We start from the raw sequence: 17,963 nt of genomic DNA on the forward strand, positions 1-17,963 counted from the left end.
CTATCAGCTCCATCCCTAAATGACAAAAAAAAAAACTTAGAACATGATAAATTTACCAACAATGTCAATAAACTGTCTGGTTTATTGACATCAATATCAATAAACTGTCTTGTTTATTGACATCAATCTCAATAAACTCACTGATTTATTGAGATCAATGTCAATAAACTGTCTTGTTTATTGAGATTGATCTCAATAAATCAGAGAGTTTATTGAGATTGATGTCAATAAACCAGACAATTTATTGAGATCAATGTCAATAAACAACACAGTTTATTGAGACCGACGAGAAAGACAGTTTATTGACATTATAATTACCGCAAAAATCTCCTTAATGAATGGCCGAGGTTCACAGCCAATTTCAAAATGCATATTTATTGACATCAATATCAATAAATCTTCAAAGGAATTTCCCAGAATCGTTGAAGATTTATTGACATTAATGTCAATAAAAATGCATATTTATTGACATTAATGTCAATAAATATTCAAAGGAATTTCTCAGAATCGTTGAAGATTTATTGACATTAATGTCAATAAATCTTCAACGGAATTTCCCAGAATCGTTGAAGATTTATTGACATTAATGTCAATAAAAATGCATATTTATTGACATCAATGTCATTAAATCTTCAACGAAAACCCAGAAATTTTCAAAAACTTTACAAAATTTTCCAGAATCCCGAGAATCATTTTTTCTTTGTTTTTTAACTTCAAAAACCACATAAATTCAACGACTTAATACTTTTAATATGACCAAATGTTTTTCATGAAAATCTCTAACCCAAAACTGAAAAGACAAATTGAAAAAACAAAGATGAACCCAAACAAAGATGACGAACTGAAAAACGAAAAGAGAGAGTGGAAGAGAGCTGAACCCGAACCTTATTTCCTTGAGTTGAAGCAAAGAGAGAGACGTGGGACGTGAGAGAAAGATAGAGGAATTTGGACGTGAGAGAAGACACAGAGACATGAAATGCGCATGAAAAGAGAGGGAAGAGAGAGAGAGACGTGAATAACCCATCCCATTAATCCAAAATTAAAAAAGAAAGTCAAATAATTAAATAAGAAAGAAAATCAAATGTTATTAAAAGTAAATGTATTTTTGTATTTAGTGAAAATAGGTAGTCATAGTTTAGGATTTATTTGGGTTTAGTAGATTTTGGTCCAAAATCTTGGTACAAGTCATAGAATAGGAATAATCCCATAAATATTTACAGACGTAAATCTTAGATAAATAGTCTCCTCCACATATTAGGTCACGTCATTGTTTACGGCTATTGACTTAAGATTTATTAAACGTTGGCTATTTGACAATGTCAAGCGTTTGAATTGATTATTTTCCTAATTTTTTTGTTTTTATAATTAAACAAATTAAAAAACGCTAAACCACAATCCATAAGTCTGTTATCTCTGTTTTGTTAGTTGTTAGTATATTGAATTTCTTTTTCTTATAAGAGTATCGTTTATTTTTCTTTTTGAACTTGATATAAAAGTATTGTTAGTACTATATAGTAGAATTATTATTAGTACTCTAATATATATTAATAGTATTACATTATATATATGGCCTTGAGGATTATAGTTTATAGTATTATAGCAATAGTAGTTTATGATATTGTTTATATTTTATGATATTGTACTTGGTCTCATGATATAATATATATATAATATTATATTGGCGTATTTTGGTTATGTATTTAACCATGTAAAACAAAAAACAAATTAGTATTCCTAGCGGTGTGATCTAAAAAATTATGATTTTTTTGTTGCTCTTAAATTGCATTGCATTTCAAAAGATGAACTTCTCTTTTGTATTTGCCAAAGTACTCTAAAATCTTACCAATTTGTGTGACTGTGATAGCCATCTGAGCATTTTTAAGGGCTCACTTTAACGATTTGAGACAAAGTGCAAGAATTTTGCTTCACTATTGTTTCACTTTTTTGCTACTTTGTTCCATGGAACAAATTAGTTCTAGCAAAACTAATGGGCTTCACTCTTTTTCAACGAATGAAAATTTTGAATAAAAAGTATATATATATATATATATATATATATATATATATATATATATATATAATTGTCATGTGAATAAACTCCTGCTAAAATAGAAAGTTATCATACCATTGAAAATGATTGTTGCCTACATAAGTTGTAGCTTGAAAAGCTTATGCAGCAAATAAAGCTAATGTGGTATTTGGCTTAAAAAACAAAAATTATATCTGCTTCTTATTCCACAACTTATGGGCTTGGAGAGCCGCTAATAAAAACAACATGTAATGGAATGACACAAAAATATAGCTGTGAGACGATGCCACGGGGCTGCGAGGTCGGACGAGCAGCGAGGATTGGGGGCAGTGAACACAAAAATAGAGTTAGAGATAAGGTCAGGACGGCCTGGGACTTGGAGGGGTTGTGGGGTTCGGAGGGCAAGGGTGAGTGGCCCTGCATTGGGGTTGGTCGGCTGGAGGGGTTATGGTGGTGAAAGGGAGGCTGTGGTGGCGGCGTGGAGACTGTGGTGGTGGGTTGTGGTGGTGGCGGTGGGTAGTGGTGGCGAGGTGGTGGTGCAGCGGAGAAGGTCCGAGAGAGAGAGAGAGAGTTAGAGAGAAAAAGAGTTTAGAAAAAAGGCCTAGAGTTAGCTTTGGGGGAATGGGTGTTGGACTTGTGGCGGCAGAGTAACGAATCGATGGACCTGTACCCGTCTATCCGGGACTCTGCCCGTTAACACTTAAAAATGCTTAATTAAGAATCGATCTTGAGACCATTAGGTTATATCAAGTGTTAATTACAACTTGACTAACATTCTAATATGATAATATCATGTTATTATTTTTTTATTACGTTTGATATTGTTAAATAGCCAATGTTTGCTAAATCTTAGGTAAATAGTCATTTTTCGTGTATTTACAGACATAAATCTTAGATATATAGCCACGTGCACATATTAGGACACTTCATTATTTACGGTTATTGACTTAAAATTTACTGAACGTGGGCTATTTAGCAATGTTAAACATTTAAGTTGGCTATTTTCCTAATTTTTTTTTTTAGACAAATTAAAAATCGCTAAACCACAATCCATAAGTCTGTTATCTCTGTTTTGTTAGTTGTTAGTATATTGAATTTCTTTTTCTTATAAGAGTATCGTTTATTTTTCTTTTTGAACTTGATATAAAAGTATTGTTAGTACTATATAGCAGAATTATTATTAGTACTCTTATATTAATAGTATTATATTATATTCGTGGCGTTGAGGATTATAGTTTATAGTATTATAGCAATAGTAGTATATGATCTTGTTTATATCTTATAATATTGTACTTGGTCTCATGATATAATATATATAATATTATAGTGGCGTATTTTGGTTATGTATTTAACCGTGTAAAACAAAACAAAACAAAAAAAAAAAACAAATTGGTATTCCTAGCGGTGTGATCCAAAAAATTATGATTTTTTTGTTGCTCTTAAATTGCATTGCATTTCAAAAGATGAACTTCTCTTCTGTATTTGCCAAAGTACTCTAAAATCTTACCAACTGGTGTGACTATGATAGCGCCATCTGAGCATTTTTAAGAGTCCACTTTAACGACTTGCTAGCACTTTAGACAAAGTTGAAGAATCTTGCTTCACTTTTTTGCTATCTTATTCCGTGGAACAAATTAGCTTTAGCAAAATTAATTGACCCTCTCTTTTTTCAACCAATGAAAATTGAATAAAAATAAAAAATAAAAAAAAAGATTGTCATGTGTAATAAACTTCAAAGTTAGCTTAACATTGAAAATGGTTGTTGCCTAAATGAGTTGTAGCTTGAAAAGCTTACGTGGCAAATAACGTTAACGTGGTATTTGGCTTAAAAACCAAGTTATGGGCGTGGAGAGCCGCGAATAAAAACAATATGTAATGGAATGACACAAACTCCACAGTATCACTTTACTCTAAAAATAGAATGTAAAATCCTAATAATTATTCACAATTGAAAACAAAATCGAGGTTTACAATGCAAGAAAACTGTCTACATAAGGAATAAGGTGAGCTTCGTCTATTCTTTTGCTTTCGCAGATACGCCGACGCTTGTTCTGAGCAACATTGTAGGCGATTAAGCCGCAATCTGCTCGAGGCCGACCAAGCATAAGTATCTCATGCCCGCTCTTCGAAAACCCTCTCACCTTCCCAATCCGATTGAGCTTGGCCAACTTATATAATTCTGTCCAACGCTTGTCTTTGTGTGACATCACCCAAACACACACCCGGCGCGAGATTTCACCGTACAGCGCTATCGAGTCCCCAAGTCGAAAGAGCTTTGGTGGGCCCCATTCCTCTTGAAAGACTCGCGGCAGCGACACCGCGTCAAATTTCTCGCTGTGCATGTTAAAGCACAGAACATCCATTGAAGATATCCAATAACAGACCCCTCTGCAGCACAGAGCAGACCCCGTGAAGTGAAGATCGGGCTTGCTGATTTTCATAGATATCTCCACTTCTCTCCATGTGTCTTCTCCGAGAGTACACACTTTTGCTACGTACTCAGTAGTATGCCCCCACTGTTCGTACCCCACGATGAGTTTGTAAGTGCAAGAAACCGCGTCATAGCCAAATCCAGCAAAGAGATTGCTTATCCACGCCGGTGGTTTGTTGCTGAACCCTGGGCTCGGGAGTAGCTTGAGGTCTCCGGTTGCTGGGTTCCGGAGCTCGATAGCCGTGGCGTACGGGTCGACCAAGCAGACCATGCCATCGCAGTGGGTGAAGATCACAACTTTTCGCTCTACAAGTGCGTTGACTTGGTTGGGGATTTCGCTGAGTTCTACTTCCATGTCGTCACCACCGTTGTTGTGGTGGAGGGTGAGCAAAGTCAGCTTCTTGTCGCTGTTATCGGAGCCCGACTTGCGATAGGACGAGTTGAAGATGAAGGACGATGAGGTGGGCCTGTTGTTGGTGCTGTTGTACAGATGATCCGCCACAAAACTCGGAGTCTTCACAAGAGCCTTGATCAGAATATTCCATGATTTTTGGACGCTCTTTAGCCTTAGCACTGACTTTGCTGGTAATAACGAAAAGATTTTCGCTACCACGTCGTCAGGCAAGTCGGAAAGCTTTGCCATGCCGTGATATTACCTCTAGTAAATAACTATCACAAGATAACAAACCAGCCTTTCGTAAATCAAACAGGGGAAAAAAAATAGGTTACAAACAACCAGAGATAAATAAAACATCAAACACTATGAAGACAAGGTTAAAAACTAAAAACCTAAATCAAACAAAAACGCAGCAACAGTAGGTAAACAAAACAACACAACAATTATACAATGATCGACTCAGAAGTCAGAGTTCAAAACCCAAAAACGCAAACCTGGATTTCGAGAGTACGATTAAATAGAAGAACTCAAAATTGCTCGACTTTCGTCTTCCGTGCGATCGATCACAATTATTATAATGAATGAGGGAAAATAAAATCTTAGGGGTTTTTATTCTGGTTCGGATCTGACTGGTTGGATTAGTCGGACTTGTTACCCTTTGTTAACTTATGTGAAATAAAATAAAGGTTTGATGCGATGATATGTGAAGATTATGACATTATTTATGTGCAAGAGAACATCTGATCACTCTTCCTCTTTTTTTTTCTTTCTATTATTAGTCATCAATTTATTTATCGAATAAATATCAGACCCACGATTAGCAGGTTATTCGTTGAATTTGTGTGGCTCTTTTGTGGTGATACCTTATGCGTTAAAAAGTTTATTTCACAGTTTAGTAGCCCTATAGCATTTTGCTTGAATTTCAGTAGTAGTAGCATAGTGAATTGATCCCTTATGGTCAGCTCGAATATTTTTGTCCTCCTATCATAGTATTGATGAAATCTAACGTTTCCAAAATTTCAACTAAAATTATATATATAAAGAAAATGTCTCACGGCTTTTACGAAAAGTCTTTCAATGATCCTCCAAATGATGATTAAAGATTACTAAAAATTGAAGAGTAGATATAGCTATCAATCAATTTATAGTGAAATTCATGAGGAATAGAAATTTAACGATATATATGTATATATATATATATGTATATATATATATGTATATATGTGTATATATATATATATATGTATATATATATATGTATATATATATATGTATATATATATATATATTCGAGCTCTTATTTGAAAACTAGAGTTACAAGAAAAATTCCAATATAGTGAAATTCATGATATAGGAATGGATATTCGAACTTTTTTTAGAATTGTAATTGAAGAATGAATTATCAATATCTGCAGTTTGTTGTTATAATAAAAAAAATTAATTTTCTAAATTGTAGATTATGTCTTTTTTATTTTTTATTTTTATTTTTTATAAAGGAGGGCATATTCTTACTTTTTTAATATAACAAATTATTTATAATAATTGAAGCACTGGCTACTAACTCGTTTTTTATTTTCTGCAGCCTTAACATAGTAGAGGAGACAGCTAAGGTAACTCTTAACTACCTAATCAAGTCTATTAAAAAGTATAATCCTCTATAATGTTTTTTTTCCAGGTAAAAGCCGAGAAAATATTCAGGATCTTGTGCCTAAGAGAGTTTACAGAAAAAAAATTGCAAAAGCTCGAGCTCGCCATGGTTTACGTTGCATGTCGAATGAGCAATCATCCAAGAACCATGCACGGTAAGTTTTATTTTTGTATTTGTGAATTAGATTTTTTTTTCAATTACAATCTAATTATAATTTCGTTCTGTAGAAATACGAATGGCTAAACTTGGCGAGACACGGCATCAACTCATGAGAAACATTACGAAGTTAAAAAATCTCCTAGGCTATGATCATGCTCTCTTCCGTAATATGAGGACCCTAGTTCCTGGGGACTTTATGGTAATATATATATATATATATATATATATATATATATATATAAAAATATATTTATTATTCCAGAATTTCATGTATATAACTATATATAATATTCTTTTAGGAGAGATTTTGTAGAGGATTGGACTTGAGCGTAGCTACCCTAGCAAACGCAAGAGAAATGGCTACAGAGATTGGCCTACTTGACATCAGGCAATCATACCATAATTTTTTTTAACTGTTTAGTTGTTTTTTTTATGATGTGTGTTTTTTTTATATAATTTTTATTACATGAATTTAGGAATTCTCCTGTTACGATCGCCGCTACAATAATACTCGGCGTTACAAGAAACAACGAGAGGTTCACAATTCGAGGTAAAAAAGTTTATATAAATATATGTGTAACGTTTTTAGAAAAGTTCTTATGATATGTGCATTCTATTCTTTTTTTAAACAGATATTTCTGCCTTCACGGGAGTTTCGGAAAAAACAATCCGACAATGCTGGGAAGTGCTCAGCCATTTATTTTAAATGTTTGGTATTTTCGGGTATCTCTTTCCGATCATCTTCAATGCCTGAGCATACCATCTTTCCTCTTCTTAGGAGTCCCACATTACATTGAATGTTGAGTTTATGAAGTCAGACGGTGTTTATGAAATGTTGTTCATTTGACGGGCTAATGTTGATTTTTTGAACTGTACAGGCATTTGTTTGGTACTTTTTGATGTTTTTCATTTCTTTATTACTATTGTGGAGTTTATGAAAAGTTAGACCGATATTGAGTTTTCGAAGTGTACACGACATATGTTTGGTATTATTTGATGTTGTTCATTTCTTTATTACTATTGTTCATGTTGTATTCATGATAACATTTTGATGTTATTCATTTCTTTATTACTATTGTCATCTGTATTTCATGACAAGTTTATTATGAAACACGTTTTTAATGACAAATACGTCATTACATTATTTCATGACAAACTTAGCATGAAATATAATATATAATGACATACATTTCATGAAAATATCTAATTTACAGATAAATTTTAAAAAATAAAACTTTCAAAATAAAATAATTATTTGATGGATAAATTTCATCTTTACCCCTAAACTATATGACATGTAACAATGTCTATCTTACCCTTTTTTTTTACCATGTATTTGTGAGTTTTTTCAAAATTCACCCTTTCTTCCGTGTCACTCTAAAAATGAGTTTGAAATTGAATTTACATATATATCCTTAAATATATTATTTTTAATAATTAATCATTTTCAATAAATAAATAAAAACCACTTTTGTATTTCCTTCTTCTTCTTCATGTATGTGTATATGAGAGGTTGTACACGTCATCAATCTTCAAACCCCCATTGGCACTAGCCCTTCCCATTCTCGTTTCCAAGAGTGAGGTCAAGATCATCGTCCACAGATATATCGTACATCTTCGAGTCCAACACCGATCACCGCCTCTACGATGCCTGTCTCTACAGCACAGTAATTGGGGATTACGCCCGCACGAGCAGCTCAAATTACACAATCTTGTGAGTATACTGAAAAAAAAAAAATGAATCATTTATGTTTTTATGCAACCATCAGATGGAATTAGCTTCTATGTCAGCGGCGTACAACCTGTGGGGAAAGTCATCCATTTCTCAATTGATTACATACGCATCCACTCAAAACCTGCTGTGTTTTCATGGCCGAGATGTACAGATCAAAGGCTCTTTAAGATTGGATTTTCATTACCACACAAGGTGTCATGTATTCCCGACTAAACCTATATCATAATTTAAGTATAATCGGGTTCAGAGAGATCATAACACCAACGACGACATAGATAACATATTTTCCTTACCCATCTTTCCATGGCCAATGTCAATTGTGCATCCAGAAATTCTTCCCACAGCATACAGAGACAGCACTGCTTGCTCTGACGAATAGAATCCGGATATGTTCAACGTTTCGAACATCAATTGCACCAATTGTTCTCTGACAGACTGAAAACAAAGAATCACCTCACTTACATACTAAAAGTAAATGTTGAGAAACAAAGAGTGACTAAACCATATCAACTAACCTTGGGGGTGCAAAGAGGGTCGGTGAATAGCATCTGTCCTTCGTTGCCCATTTCCCACCCAAGGCCAATGTACAACACGTGGTGAAATAGGTCTTCCATGGCGTCCCAGTCCATAACAATACCCCGCGACACGGATCCACTATGAAATCGTCACTGTCGTTCAATATTCCATCTTCGGGCACTCACTTCATTTGCGTGGGAATTATCTGAACAAGCACAAAAAACGAATTAACTCCCCAACTTTCTCGTCAAATTGATCGTGTATTCAAATCGAATTTGACCACAAAAAAGATAAGAGAGGAGTAAGTTGAAGGATAATCACCATCGAAGGAGCTTGTCGGGAAGGGCGGGACCGGCTTTAAGGAGCTTGGAGCCAGCGTCGACCACCGCAGCTTCTATGCTATTGCGTCCAACACCAATGGAGAAACCCTAGTTTTTATAGGGTTTAAGGCTTTAAGCTAATTGAGGATTTGAGCTCGCGAATCTGTGTATTCAAGATAACACATTCACAACACAGACATTAAATTCAAAAAACTCTTTCTCTGGAAATTTTTTGTTTTTGAAGATTGGACAATTCGCTGGAGGTAAATGCTCCGGTTCTGGGGGCTTTTTATTTTATTAAATTAGAAAAAGAAGAAGAAAAAAACACGATTGTAATAAAGAAATAAAATAGAGATTTGTAAGTAATTCATCAATGTTATTGAAAACCAAAGTAATAACTTAAATCCAAAACTCTTTAAACACTAACAAACTAACAAAGGTGTGAATTTTAGAAAGAATAAGATATAAGTATAGAGATAATAAATGGTACAGAGAAAATAAAAGAGTAAATTATAGAATTTTGAGATTGATTCTCCCTTCATCATCCTTATATATTTATAGTAAAATTTGTGTATATTAGTCAATAAGTTAGGTATAAGGTAATGAATTATTTATCTCATATATTTTACTTTAATTACCCTATATTTTTTTTTACTTTAATTACCCTATATTTTTTTACTTTTGAGCATACAAATTATTTACAACACTCCCATTTTGGGATGCTCATTGATACATTTACGTGTTCATGCTGCCGTTAAAAACCTTATTAGGAAAAACCCAATGGGATAATAAACTTCAGTAAGGAAAAATGAGTACAGCTATGTAAATAACCCCTTGATGCAGACATAGATGCGTTATTTCTATAAATCTTGCAATTTACGCATTCCAATGTCTGAAAGTTGAAGTGAGGAGTGCATTTGTGAGGAGATCAGATGAGTTATCACAAGAACGAATATACTGGATGCTGATAACATTATTCTTCTCTAGCTCTTGAGTGAACGAAAAGAACTTCGGAGGGATGTGTTTTCTTTTTGTTGCTCTTGATGAATCCTTTCTTCATTTGAGCAACACATGCGGCATTATCTTCATAAAAGTGTGATGGGGTCTTCGATTGTTGGAAGACCACTGGTAGCTCTGGTATGTTGCGTCATTGATCTCAATCATATACATTCACGACTTGCTTCATGTAGTGCTATAATCTCCGCATGATTTGATGATGTGGCAACGAGTGTTTGCTTTTGAGAATGCTAAGAAATCGCAGTCCCTCCATATGTAAACACGTATCCAGTCTGATATCTCCATTTGTGTGGATCTGATAAGTAACCTGCATCTGCATAACCAATCAAAACTAGTTTTGTCTTGTTAGGATAAAATAATCCTAAATCATTCGTTCCTTGAAGATAATGAAGCACATGTTTGACACCATTCCAGTGTCTCTTTGTAAGAGCTGAGCTGAATCTTGCTAATAGATTAACTGCAAAAGCTATATATGGTTGAGCGCAATTAGCAAGGTACATAAGAGCTCCAATAACACTGAAATATAGTACTTTAGGATCAAGAATCTGCTCAGATTCCTCACATGGACGAAATGAGTCTTTACCATATCTAGGAATCTGACAACCATTGGAGTACTCAAATTATTTGACTTATCTATATGGAAGCGTTTTATCACCTTTTTTCGTGTAATTTGACTGATGAACAAATATTCCATTTTTCACGTGCTCAATTTGTTAGCCAAGACAATATTTTGTATTCCCAAGATCTTTCATTTCAAATTCTTGCTTTAAGTAAGAGATTACTTATTTGATCACTTCATCAGTCCCAATGATGTTTAAATCATCAACATAAACATCATTGATTCACACAGATGTTGGTTTCTTAATGAATACGCAGGGACAAAGAGAATTATGGACATAACCAACCATTTTGTATTAAATATTCGCTTAAGCAATTAAACCACAGTCATCCGGATTTGCTTTAACCCATATAAAGATCTTTGTAATTTAATAGAATATTTTTCTCTAGACTTTGAACTAGATGCTACAGGCATCTAGAATCCTTCAGGGATCCTCATATATATTTGAGTATGCAGTGATCCGTATAAAAACGCCCAACATAGCACTTTTTCATTATTGGGGTTACCATTATGATAATAATGCAACTTCCATCAACATGAAACGAATAGAAGAGACTCATTATCCTCATGCTTTTTCATTATTCCCCTTTTGAGATTTTACGTATACGAGTTCACAACACATCTTTATTCTCATTTGACAGTTGACACTCTCTAGCCTAGTGGCGTAAGAAAGAGACCTCCCACAAATCCTTTTGTTCTCTTATTGGCATTAGCGAAATTCATTGTAAACTCACCGAAAAAAAAATAACAACATTCAATGGTATTAGTAAAGGATGAAAAAAATGATGTATTTGACACTTGTTACACTGAATACATACGGCGTTGCCTATTGAATACACAAAGTTTTCACCAAATAACATCAATCAAATTGTACATGAAATAAATATTTATTCGAATTTCATTTTTTCCCCCTTTGTTTTGGGGATTGTTAAATAAATTAGATTCGTAGGACACACGTCTACTCCTCGTTCTTCTTCTTCACACAGCGAATAGCCGTAAAGTCGCAGCTCGGCGAGATAACGCGGAGGAGCATCCTCGCCGTCTCCTCTTGCGCCACGGTGGCGCCCTCAACCTCAACAAGCACCGCCACCGTGATCTCCTCAAACCCCCCGTCGCCGCCAACGATGAATGCCACCACCGCCGCCTGGACCAGTCCGAGGCTCGGATTATACGCCGCAGATTCCATGTAGCTTCCGGAGAACACTCTCCCGGCGCGATCTACGAGACGGCGACGCCGGAGGGACAGCCGCTGTAGGGCGCGTGTGAGGCGTCGGCGGCGGCGGAGAGATCGAAGGAGGCGTCAGAGTTGATGTGGAGCGCTATATACTCAAATATAGCACTTTTCACTCTTGAAAAACGTGCAACCCCTCCCTTTGCGTGTGGTCGAAATTCTTAACTCCCGTTTTGAGAGGATTCGTCCATTACACTTTCTGAGAAAAGTGAAAATTATTCTGACATCTTGTCGGAGTAATTGTGAACCAATAGAGTTGGTCCATGTTTTGGTCATTGTTCATTCGAAAAACGACTTGAAAGACATTGTGTCGATTCATCAACAAAGAACTCAAAGATCTCGAAGACATTGAAAATTGTCAACTGACGTGAATATTCAAATAGCGAGATTACATGTGTGTAAATTATAATCTTTTTATTTATTTATAATGTTCTTATTAATTTTTCTATAGTAGTTCATCAAATGCTTAACTAAAATAGAAATTAGATTTGTTATTTGTGTTTTCATAAAATTTAAATTGCTTAATATTCTTATTTTTGCATTAGTGAAATGCCCTGAACGCAAGAAAAGAAAATTTCGGGTTTAATGTCTGAAAAGTACAAATAATTCAATTTCTAAATGACATTCGTCATAAATATGAAATGTGTGTGCCGTTTGACCAAAAAATTTCCCTCTGTCAACAACGGTCAACTCCGATTGATTGCGGTCAAACTAAAATTTTTGGGGTTGAAATGTTTTTTTTTTACCATTAAAATGCTTTTGTTTAAAAATAACGTGTCTAAAGGTATTTAAGTAATTTTATATATATATTTAAATTTTTTAATTTTTGTCTCCCAAAATTAAATTATACATGAACCCAAGCAAAATGAGGGTAATTAGTACTAAACTCGGCTGTGTCATTTCTAAAAAACAAAAAAAAAACTCGGCTGTGTCATATACGGATAACGTTGTCATGTGCAATTATTTTGTGCTTCGCTTATCGATGTTGTGCTTAGAATCCCACTTTTCTCACTGACCCAGCTCCTCTCTAATGGCAATGGCTTCCTCGACGTCTCTAGTACATCAACAGCCCTTCCATTGCCTCAACATCTGTATCCCTAGGGTCTCTCTCTCTCTCTCTCTCTCTCTCTCTCTCTCTCTCTATGTGTGTGTATATATATATATATATATATATATATATATATATATATATATGTATTTTGTGTTTATATATACGGATATACGCCTGTGTTCGCTTGTATTTAACTATTTAGGTGTGTGATCGGCTGAAAGCAGTTAAAGGGCTACAGACATGGCTGGTCAATCTCAACGCTACCAAGATGTTCAATCGCCGGTGACCCAAAAAATGGCTCTCGACCCATCAAGGCTTCGATTCAGACTTCTCAATATCCACTTTTTCAGGATCCCGAAGTCGAGGAATCTCCAAGTGAGGTAAACCATCACTGCCTTTTATCAAGTAAGATTGTTGCTTCTCCGAAGTGTGGTGTGAGTGTTTGTGATGATAAGTTTTCCGAAATTGATTTTGAAGTGACAGAACAATAGACTCTAGGTAGGAGTTTAGGAATGGGTATAGTTGTACTGATAATTGACTCTTAAGTTTTTGTATTGATAATTGAGAAAATGTATTCTGTTTTCGCTGTCAAATTCCTATAGTTGGAGCCAGCAGACCCGGACTTTTACAGAATAGGGTTTGTTCGCCGCATGAGAGCTTATGGGATCGAGTTTAAAGAAGGTCCGGGTGGGTTTGGAGTCTACGCTTCTAAAGATGTTGAGCCACTCCGACGCTCCAGAGTAAATTTTTTTGCTTAATTTCATGAGATTGTAGTAATAATAAAAGTATTAATGACAGTGATATCATGGAGTTCGAATAGTTTTTCTTTTTTGTAGTGGTTTTCGTTCTAAAAAAAATCTGTGACTGATTGTTCAGGTAATAATGGAAATTCCACTAGAACTTATGCTAACCATAAGCCAAAAGCTACCATGGATGTTTTTCCCAGATATTATACCGATCGGTCACCCCATTTTTGACATCATTAATTCAACTAATCCGGAGGTATCAAGTTTTGAACTCTCATCTTGATTCTGAATAGTTTTACAATATGTTTTTTTCTTCTTCTTCATCTTCTACAAGTAGAATTTAACCGATGGCCATGGCTCTTTATTTGGCAGACAGATTGGGACCTGAGACTGGCATGCCTTCTTTTATATGCATTTGATTGTGACGATAACTTTTGGCAGCTCTATAGTGATTTTTTGCCTGCTTCCGACGAGTGTACCAACCTTCTTTTAGCTTCAGAGGTGCGTGAGTAATTTTATACAAGCCTCCAATACTTGAGTTATAATCATTTTGCTTCTTCCTTTTTATTCCTTAATTGTTTTTTTTTTTTTTTTTTTTTTTTAATCTCTTGTGCTTCATTGTTGTTGAGCTGTGTAGGGTTGGTTTAGTCCAACTGAAGGTATGGAATAAGTGTCTGCTATTTAGTTGCAGAGGTGACCGTAGGATCATACAGTCAGTAGCTTCAGCTTTGGTGGCGAGTTATTTGTTAAAATTCTTGTGCAATGAATCAATCAATAAATTGCCACACCTTGGGTGAACGAGGGACACAGGGTGCAACAGGAAACAGTAACGATTAAAGATAACTAATATAGGGAATTTGGGTTTGAGTTGCGTTTTTGTGAACTGTATGGTACTTCCGATTCATTTATTATTGAAAGATCAGAACTAGATTTTCAATTCTGAGACTGGACGCAGACATTTAGTTGAGCAGGACAATTTTGTTATTTCTTCTATCTCTCTGTTGAACGTGGTTGGACCGAGATGGCATATGATTCAAGAAACAGATTCTTGATCTGTTTAAAGCGCTCTGGTCATAGCAGCTAAGTTCTTGTGTATCATTTGAATGATAATTCAGTATATATGAGAACCTCTCTGGTACGTAAATACGGTTTCCAGTGCAAGGAAAGAGTTCTCTGGTTATATCATGCTTACACACTGAAGATAGCAATAAATTGAGCTATTTAGTATGTTATAACTTAATTTAGATCAAATTCCAGAACAATATGGGAAGCTTTGCTGTACTCAAATGATTTTCCTCTTTATACATTGCAGAAGGAGCTTTTGGAGCTTCAGGATTCCGATCTCGCTTCAACGATAAGAGAGCAAAAACGCCGTGCGCTAGAATTTTGGGAAAAGAATTGGGTAGCCAAATTCCTGCGATTTTGAACTTATCTTATTGTTTGCAAGCTGACAGATTAGTTTCTCTGTCATAACGTTTATGTTCTGTGTAATACCATCTCAACCAGCACAGTGGTGTACCTCTCAAAATTAAACGGCTTGCTCGAGAGCCTGAGAGATTCATTTGGGCAGTTGGTATTGCACAGTCACGGTGCATAAACATGCACGTGAGGATCGGCGCTCTCACTCAAGACGCAAATATGCTCATTCCTTATGCGGGTAAGCTGTGTACGATCTGCAGATTAATTGGTTGGCTTTAACATAAAAAGTCAAACTTTTGGTTTAATTACCTGTTCAGTGACTACAATTTCTTTTGGATTTGGACCTACAAGGGCATTTTAGGAATATGGAATATTAGTACTGCCTTTGAGTTTAGATTGGAGAACTGATCTTTGCATCACCTTCTAATTTTTTTCGCCTTTTCAAATGAAATTAAACATTGTTTCTTTTCTTGCAGACATGTTGAACCATTCATTTCAACCAAATTGTTTCTTCCATTGGCGTTTCAAAGATCGTATGCTTGAGGTGATGATAAATGCGGGACAGAAAATTCGTAAAGGGGAAGAGGTATCTATTTAATTGTACAACACATCATACGCTTTCTTGTACGGGGGACTTATTTGCATCTTCTTAAGAAACAAAAATTTCAAATGGGTAAAATATTGGCATTGGCAATTTAGTGTCATAAATGTTGTACAAGGAAGAGTTTTTTGCCATCCTCTCAAATGTCAACTAGAAATGTTTTTTTATATCTTGTAAGATGCCTTCGGGTCAGATGTTGGAGAAGTTAAATGTACCAAATTTCTCAGTTGTTCACTCATTTAAAAACTGTGATGTAATATAGCTGACCCTTGGGCTTCCAAGGTTGTATGAATCTTTGGTGAACCTAAAAATGTTCTCGAAATCGACGGAAAATTGTGGACTTAATCACAATTATTTTCAGATGACTGTCAACTACATGGACGGACAGCAGAATTTCACATTCATGGAAAGATATGGTTTCTCATCACCCACGGTAAATCATTTATGATGTTCCTTAACTAGTTTTTATTGTGACAACAAGGTTACCTGCCTGAAATAACTCGATATATCTCCCTTTATTTTATTTTTTTTCCCTGTCTCGATGTAGTTTGTCCTTTCATGTTGTACTTGTCACATAGAGTTTCAGGTCCGACCCTATTATTTATTTAATTTTTTCTTGGATTGCAGAATCCATGGGATGTGGTCAAGTTTTCTGGCAATGCTAAGATTCATTTAGACACTTTCTTGTCGGTATTTAACATATCGGGGCTTCCAGAAGAGTATTATCATAACAGTATGGTCCCCTTGATTTTTCTTTCATGAGTTATTATTATTATTAATATCATTATTATTATTCAATTTTTTGTTTGTTTGTTTGTAGCAGACCAACTAGCTAATAACAGGGACACGTTTGTTGACGGGTCGGTGATAGCAGCAGCGAGAACGCTGCCCACTTGGTCAGACGGAGATACGCCTCCGATCCCGAGCCTCGAGAAGAAAGCTGTGAAGGAGTTACAGGAAGAATGCAAAAAGATGCTTTCTGGGTTTCCTTCTACATCCAAGCAAGACCAAAAGACTCTCGGTACAAACCTCAAACGACCCCTGTGTCTTGAAGATAATTTAATTTAGTAGCCAGTGAACTCATAAGATAAAATGACTCCATATTATCAAAATATGACTAAAATATATTACCATTAGTTAATTTCATGGAAAAACTCATTTTTATGGGAAAAAGATCTTTGGCCTCGATTGTTGGCTTTGCACGTATGAAAGTAATAAAAATAAGTAATCATCGGTTTTAGTTCGCGTTCACCACATATAAAATACCTATGTTTTACAAGTGAAAGGTCAAATTCATCCAAAGCATAGTTGGCATACTGCGGAGGAATTAAAAACATACCGTTGGTTATGTCATTATTGTTGAGAACTCATAGGTTATAATATATAATTTCTGCTATCTTTCATGTCATTTTTCCATTTTTGGTCACTAGATAATTCATGATCTAGGATTGTGTGTTTTTATTACAAAAATGATCAATTTTCACGTTGAACTAACTTTTAATACTGAAAGCTAATAGTTGTTCTGACTGACAGTTTCAAGTCCGGAAATTAGCAGGGCGCTCGAAGCTGCTATCAAGTAAGATTAGTTTTTTTATTCTAAATAAAAGATTGCTAATCATTGGTTTCAGTGCTCAAAATGGAGTGCATGTTTAGATCTCTTAGACTGTCGATGTTTGATTTTGCAGGTACAGATTGCATAGGAAGTTGTTCTTAGAGAAAATCATGCTAGCTTTGGATATTTATCAAGAGAGAATATTGTTCTAATAATATATGTATTAGATAAGAATGCGATTTTTTCCATTTAACTGGTGTTGCATAATTTTAGTCGTAGCATGTTTATGAACTTGTCTCGAAATATATTTAGAAAGGTTCACCATGCATTTGCGTAATTTCCAAAGCAATTTTTCTAGCACATGTTTATTGATCAAAATTTTAAATAATAAATAAAATACTATAATCTGTATTCATATGAACAGTGGAAACATAATTATGAAAAATTAACCTTTTTATTAATTTGCTCAAGGAAAAAATTAACATCAGGTAT

At 34.9% G+C, this 17,963-nt stretch overlaps 4 protein-coding genes across 9 annotated transcripts; 2 read left to right on the plus strand and 2 right to left on the minus strand.

Moving 5' to 3' along the window:
- Positions 1-3,948: 3,948 nt before the first annotated feature.
- Positions 3,949-5,616, minus strand: LOC149385129 (putative F-box protein At1g32420). The gene is made up of 2 exons (XM_089626814.1): positions 5,352-5,616; positions 3,949-5,129 (listed from the first exon to the last, which is right to left on the minus strand). Exon 2 carries the CDS (start codon positions 5,101-5,103, stop codon positions 3,997-3,999), a length of 1,107 nt encoding a protein of 368 aa, XP_089482940.1. The 5' UTR covers positions 5,104-5,129; positions 5,352-5,616; the 3' UTR covers positions 3,949-3,996.
- A 287-nt stretch (positions 5,617-5,903) lies between these two features.
- LOC149385130 (transcription initiation factor IIB-2-like) lies at positions 5,904-7,564 on the plus strand. Its single transcript, XM_089626253.1, has 8 exons — positions 5,904-5,926; positions 6,440-6,467; positions 6,533-6,659; positions 6,733-6,863; positions 6,964-7,052; positions 7,141-7,200; positions 7,297-7,377; positions 7,543-7,564. The coding sequence occupies exons 1-8, from the start codon at positions 5,904-5,906 to the stop codon at positions 7,562-7,564; spliced, it is 561 nt and encodes a 186-aa protein (XP_089482379.1).
- Positions 7,565-7,931: 367 nt separating this feature from the next.
- On the minus strand, positions 7,932-9,613 carry LOC149385131 (actin-related protein 7-like). Of its 5 annotated transcripts, XM_089626948.1 has the most exons (5): positions 9,237-9,609; positions 8,915-9,120; positions 8,693-8,834; positions 8,467-8,614; positions 7,932-8,387 (listed from the first exon to the last, which is right to left on the minus strand). In XM_089626948.1, exons 2-4 carry the CDS (start codon positions 9,026-9,028, stop codon positions 8,595-8,597), a joined length of 276 nt encoding a protein of 91 aa, XP_089483074.1. In that variant the 5' UTR covers positions 9,029-9,120; positions 9,237-9,609; the 3' UTR covers positions 7,932-8,387; positions 8,467-8,594. The 5 variants fall into 5 exon arrangements, with proteins under 5 accessions (XP_089483074.1, XP_089483073.1, XP_089483072.1 ...); XM_089626947.1 differs by lacking the exon at positions 8,467-8,614 and having other exon boundaries at positions 8,915-9,053; positions 9,237-9,613; XM_089626946.1 differs by lacking the exon at positions 8,467-8,614 and having other exon boundaries at positions 8,915-9,067; positions 9,237-9,613.
- A 3,432-nt stretch (positions 9,614-13,045) lies between these two features.
- PTAC14 (plastid transcriptionally active 14) lies at positions 13,046-17,780 on the plus strand. 2 transcript variants are annotated; one of them, XM_089626953.1, is made up of 13 exons: positions 13,046-13,204; positions 13,378-13,533; positions 13,756-13,893; positions 14,030-14,155; positions 14,272-14,400; positions 15,212-15,301; positions 15,406-15,556; positions 15,795-15,904; positions 16,281-16,352; positions 16,547-16,652; positions 16,740-16,940; positions 17,453-17,495; positions 17,605-17,780. In XM_089626953.1, exons 1-13 carry the CDS (start codon positions 13,133-13,135, stop codon positions 17,681-17,683), a joined length of 1,473 nt encoding a protein of 490 aa, XP_089483079.1. In that variant the 5' UTR covers positions 13,046-13,132; the 3' UTR covers positions 17,684-17,780. The 2 variants fall into 2 exon arrangements, with proteins under 2 accessions (XP_089483079.1, XP_089483080.1); XM_089626954.1 differs by having other exon boundaries at positions 13,047-13,204; positions 16,743-16,940; positions 17,605-17,779.
- Positions 17,781-17,963: the final 183 nt, after the last annotated feature.

Source organism: Urtica dioica, chromosome 9, assembly GCF_054948205.1.
Source record: "Urtica dioica subsp. dioica isolate 48M chromosome 9, U.dioica_male_clone48M_v1_H2, whole genome shotgun sequence".
Lineage (NCBI taxonomy): Eukaryota > Viridiplantae > Streptophyta > Magnoliopsida > Rosales > Urticaceae > Urtica > Urtica dioica.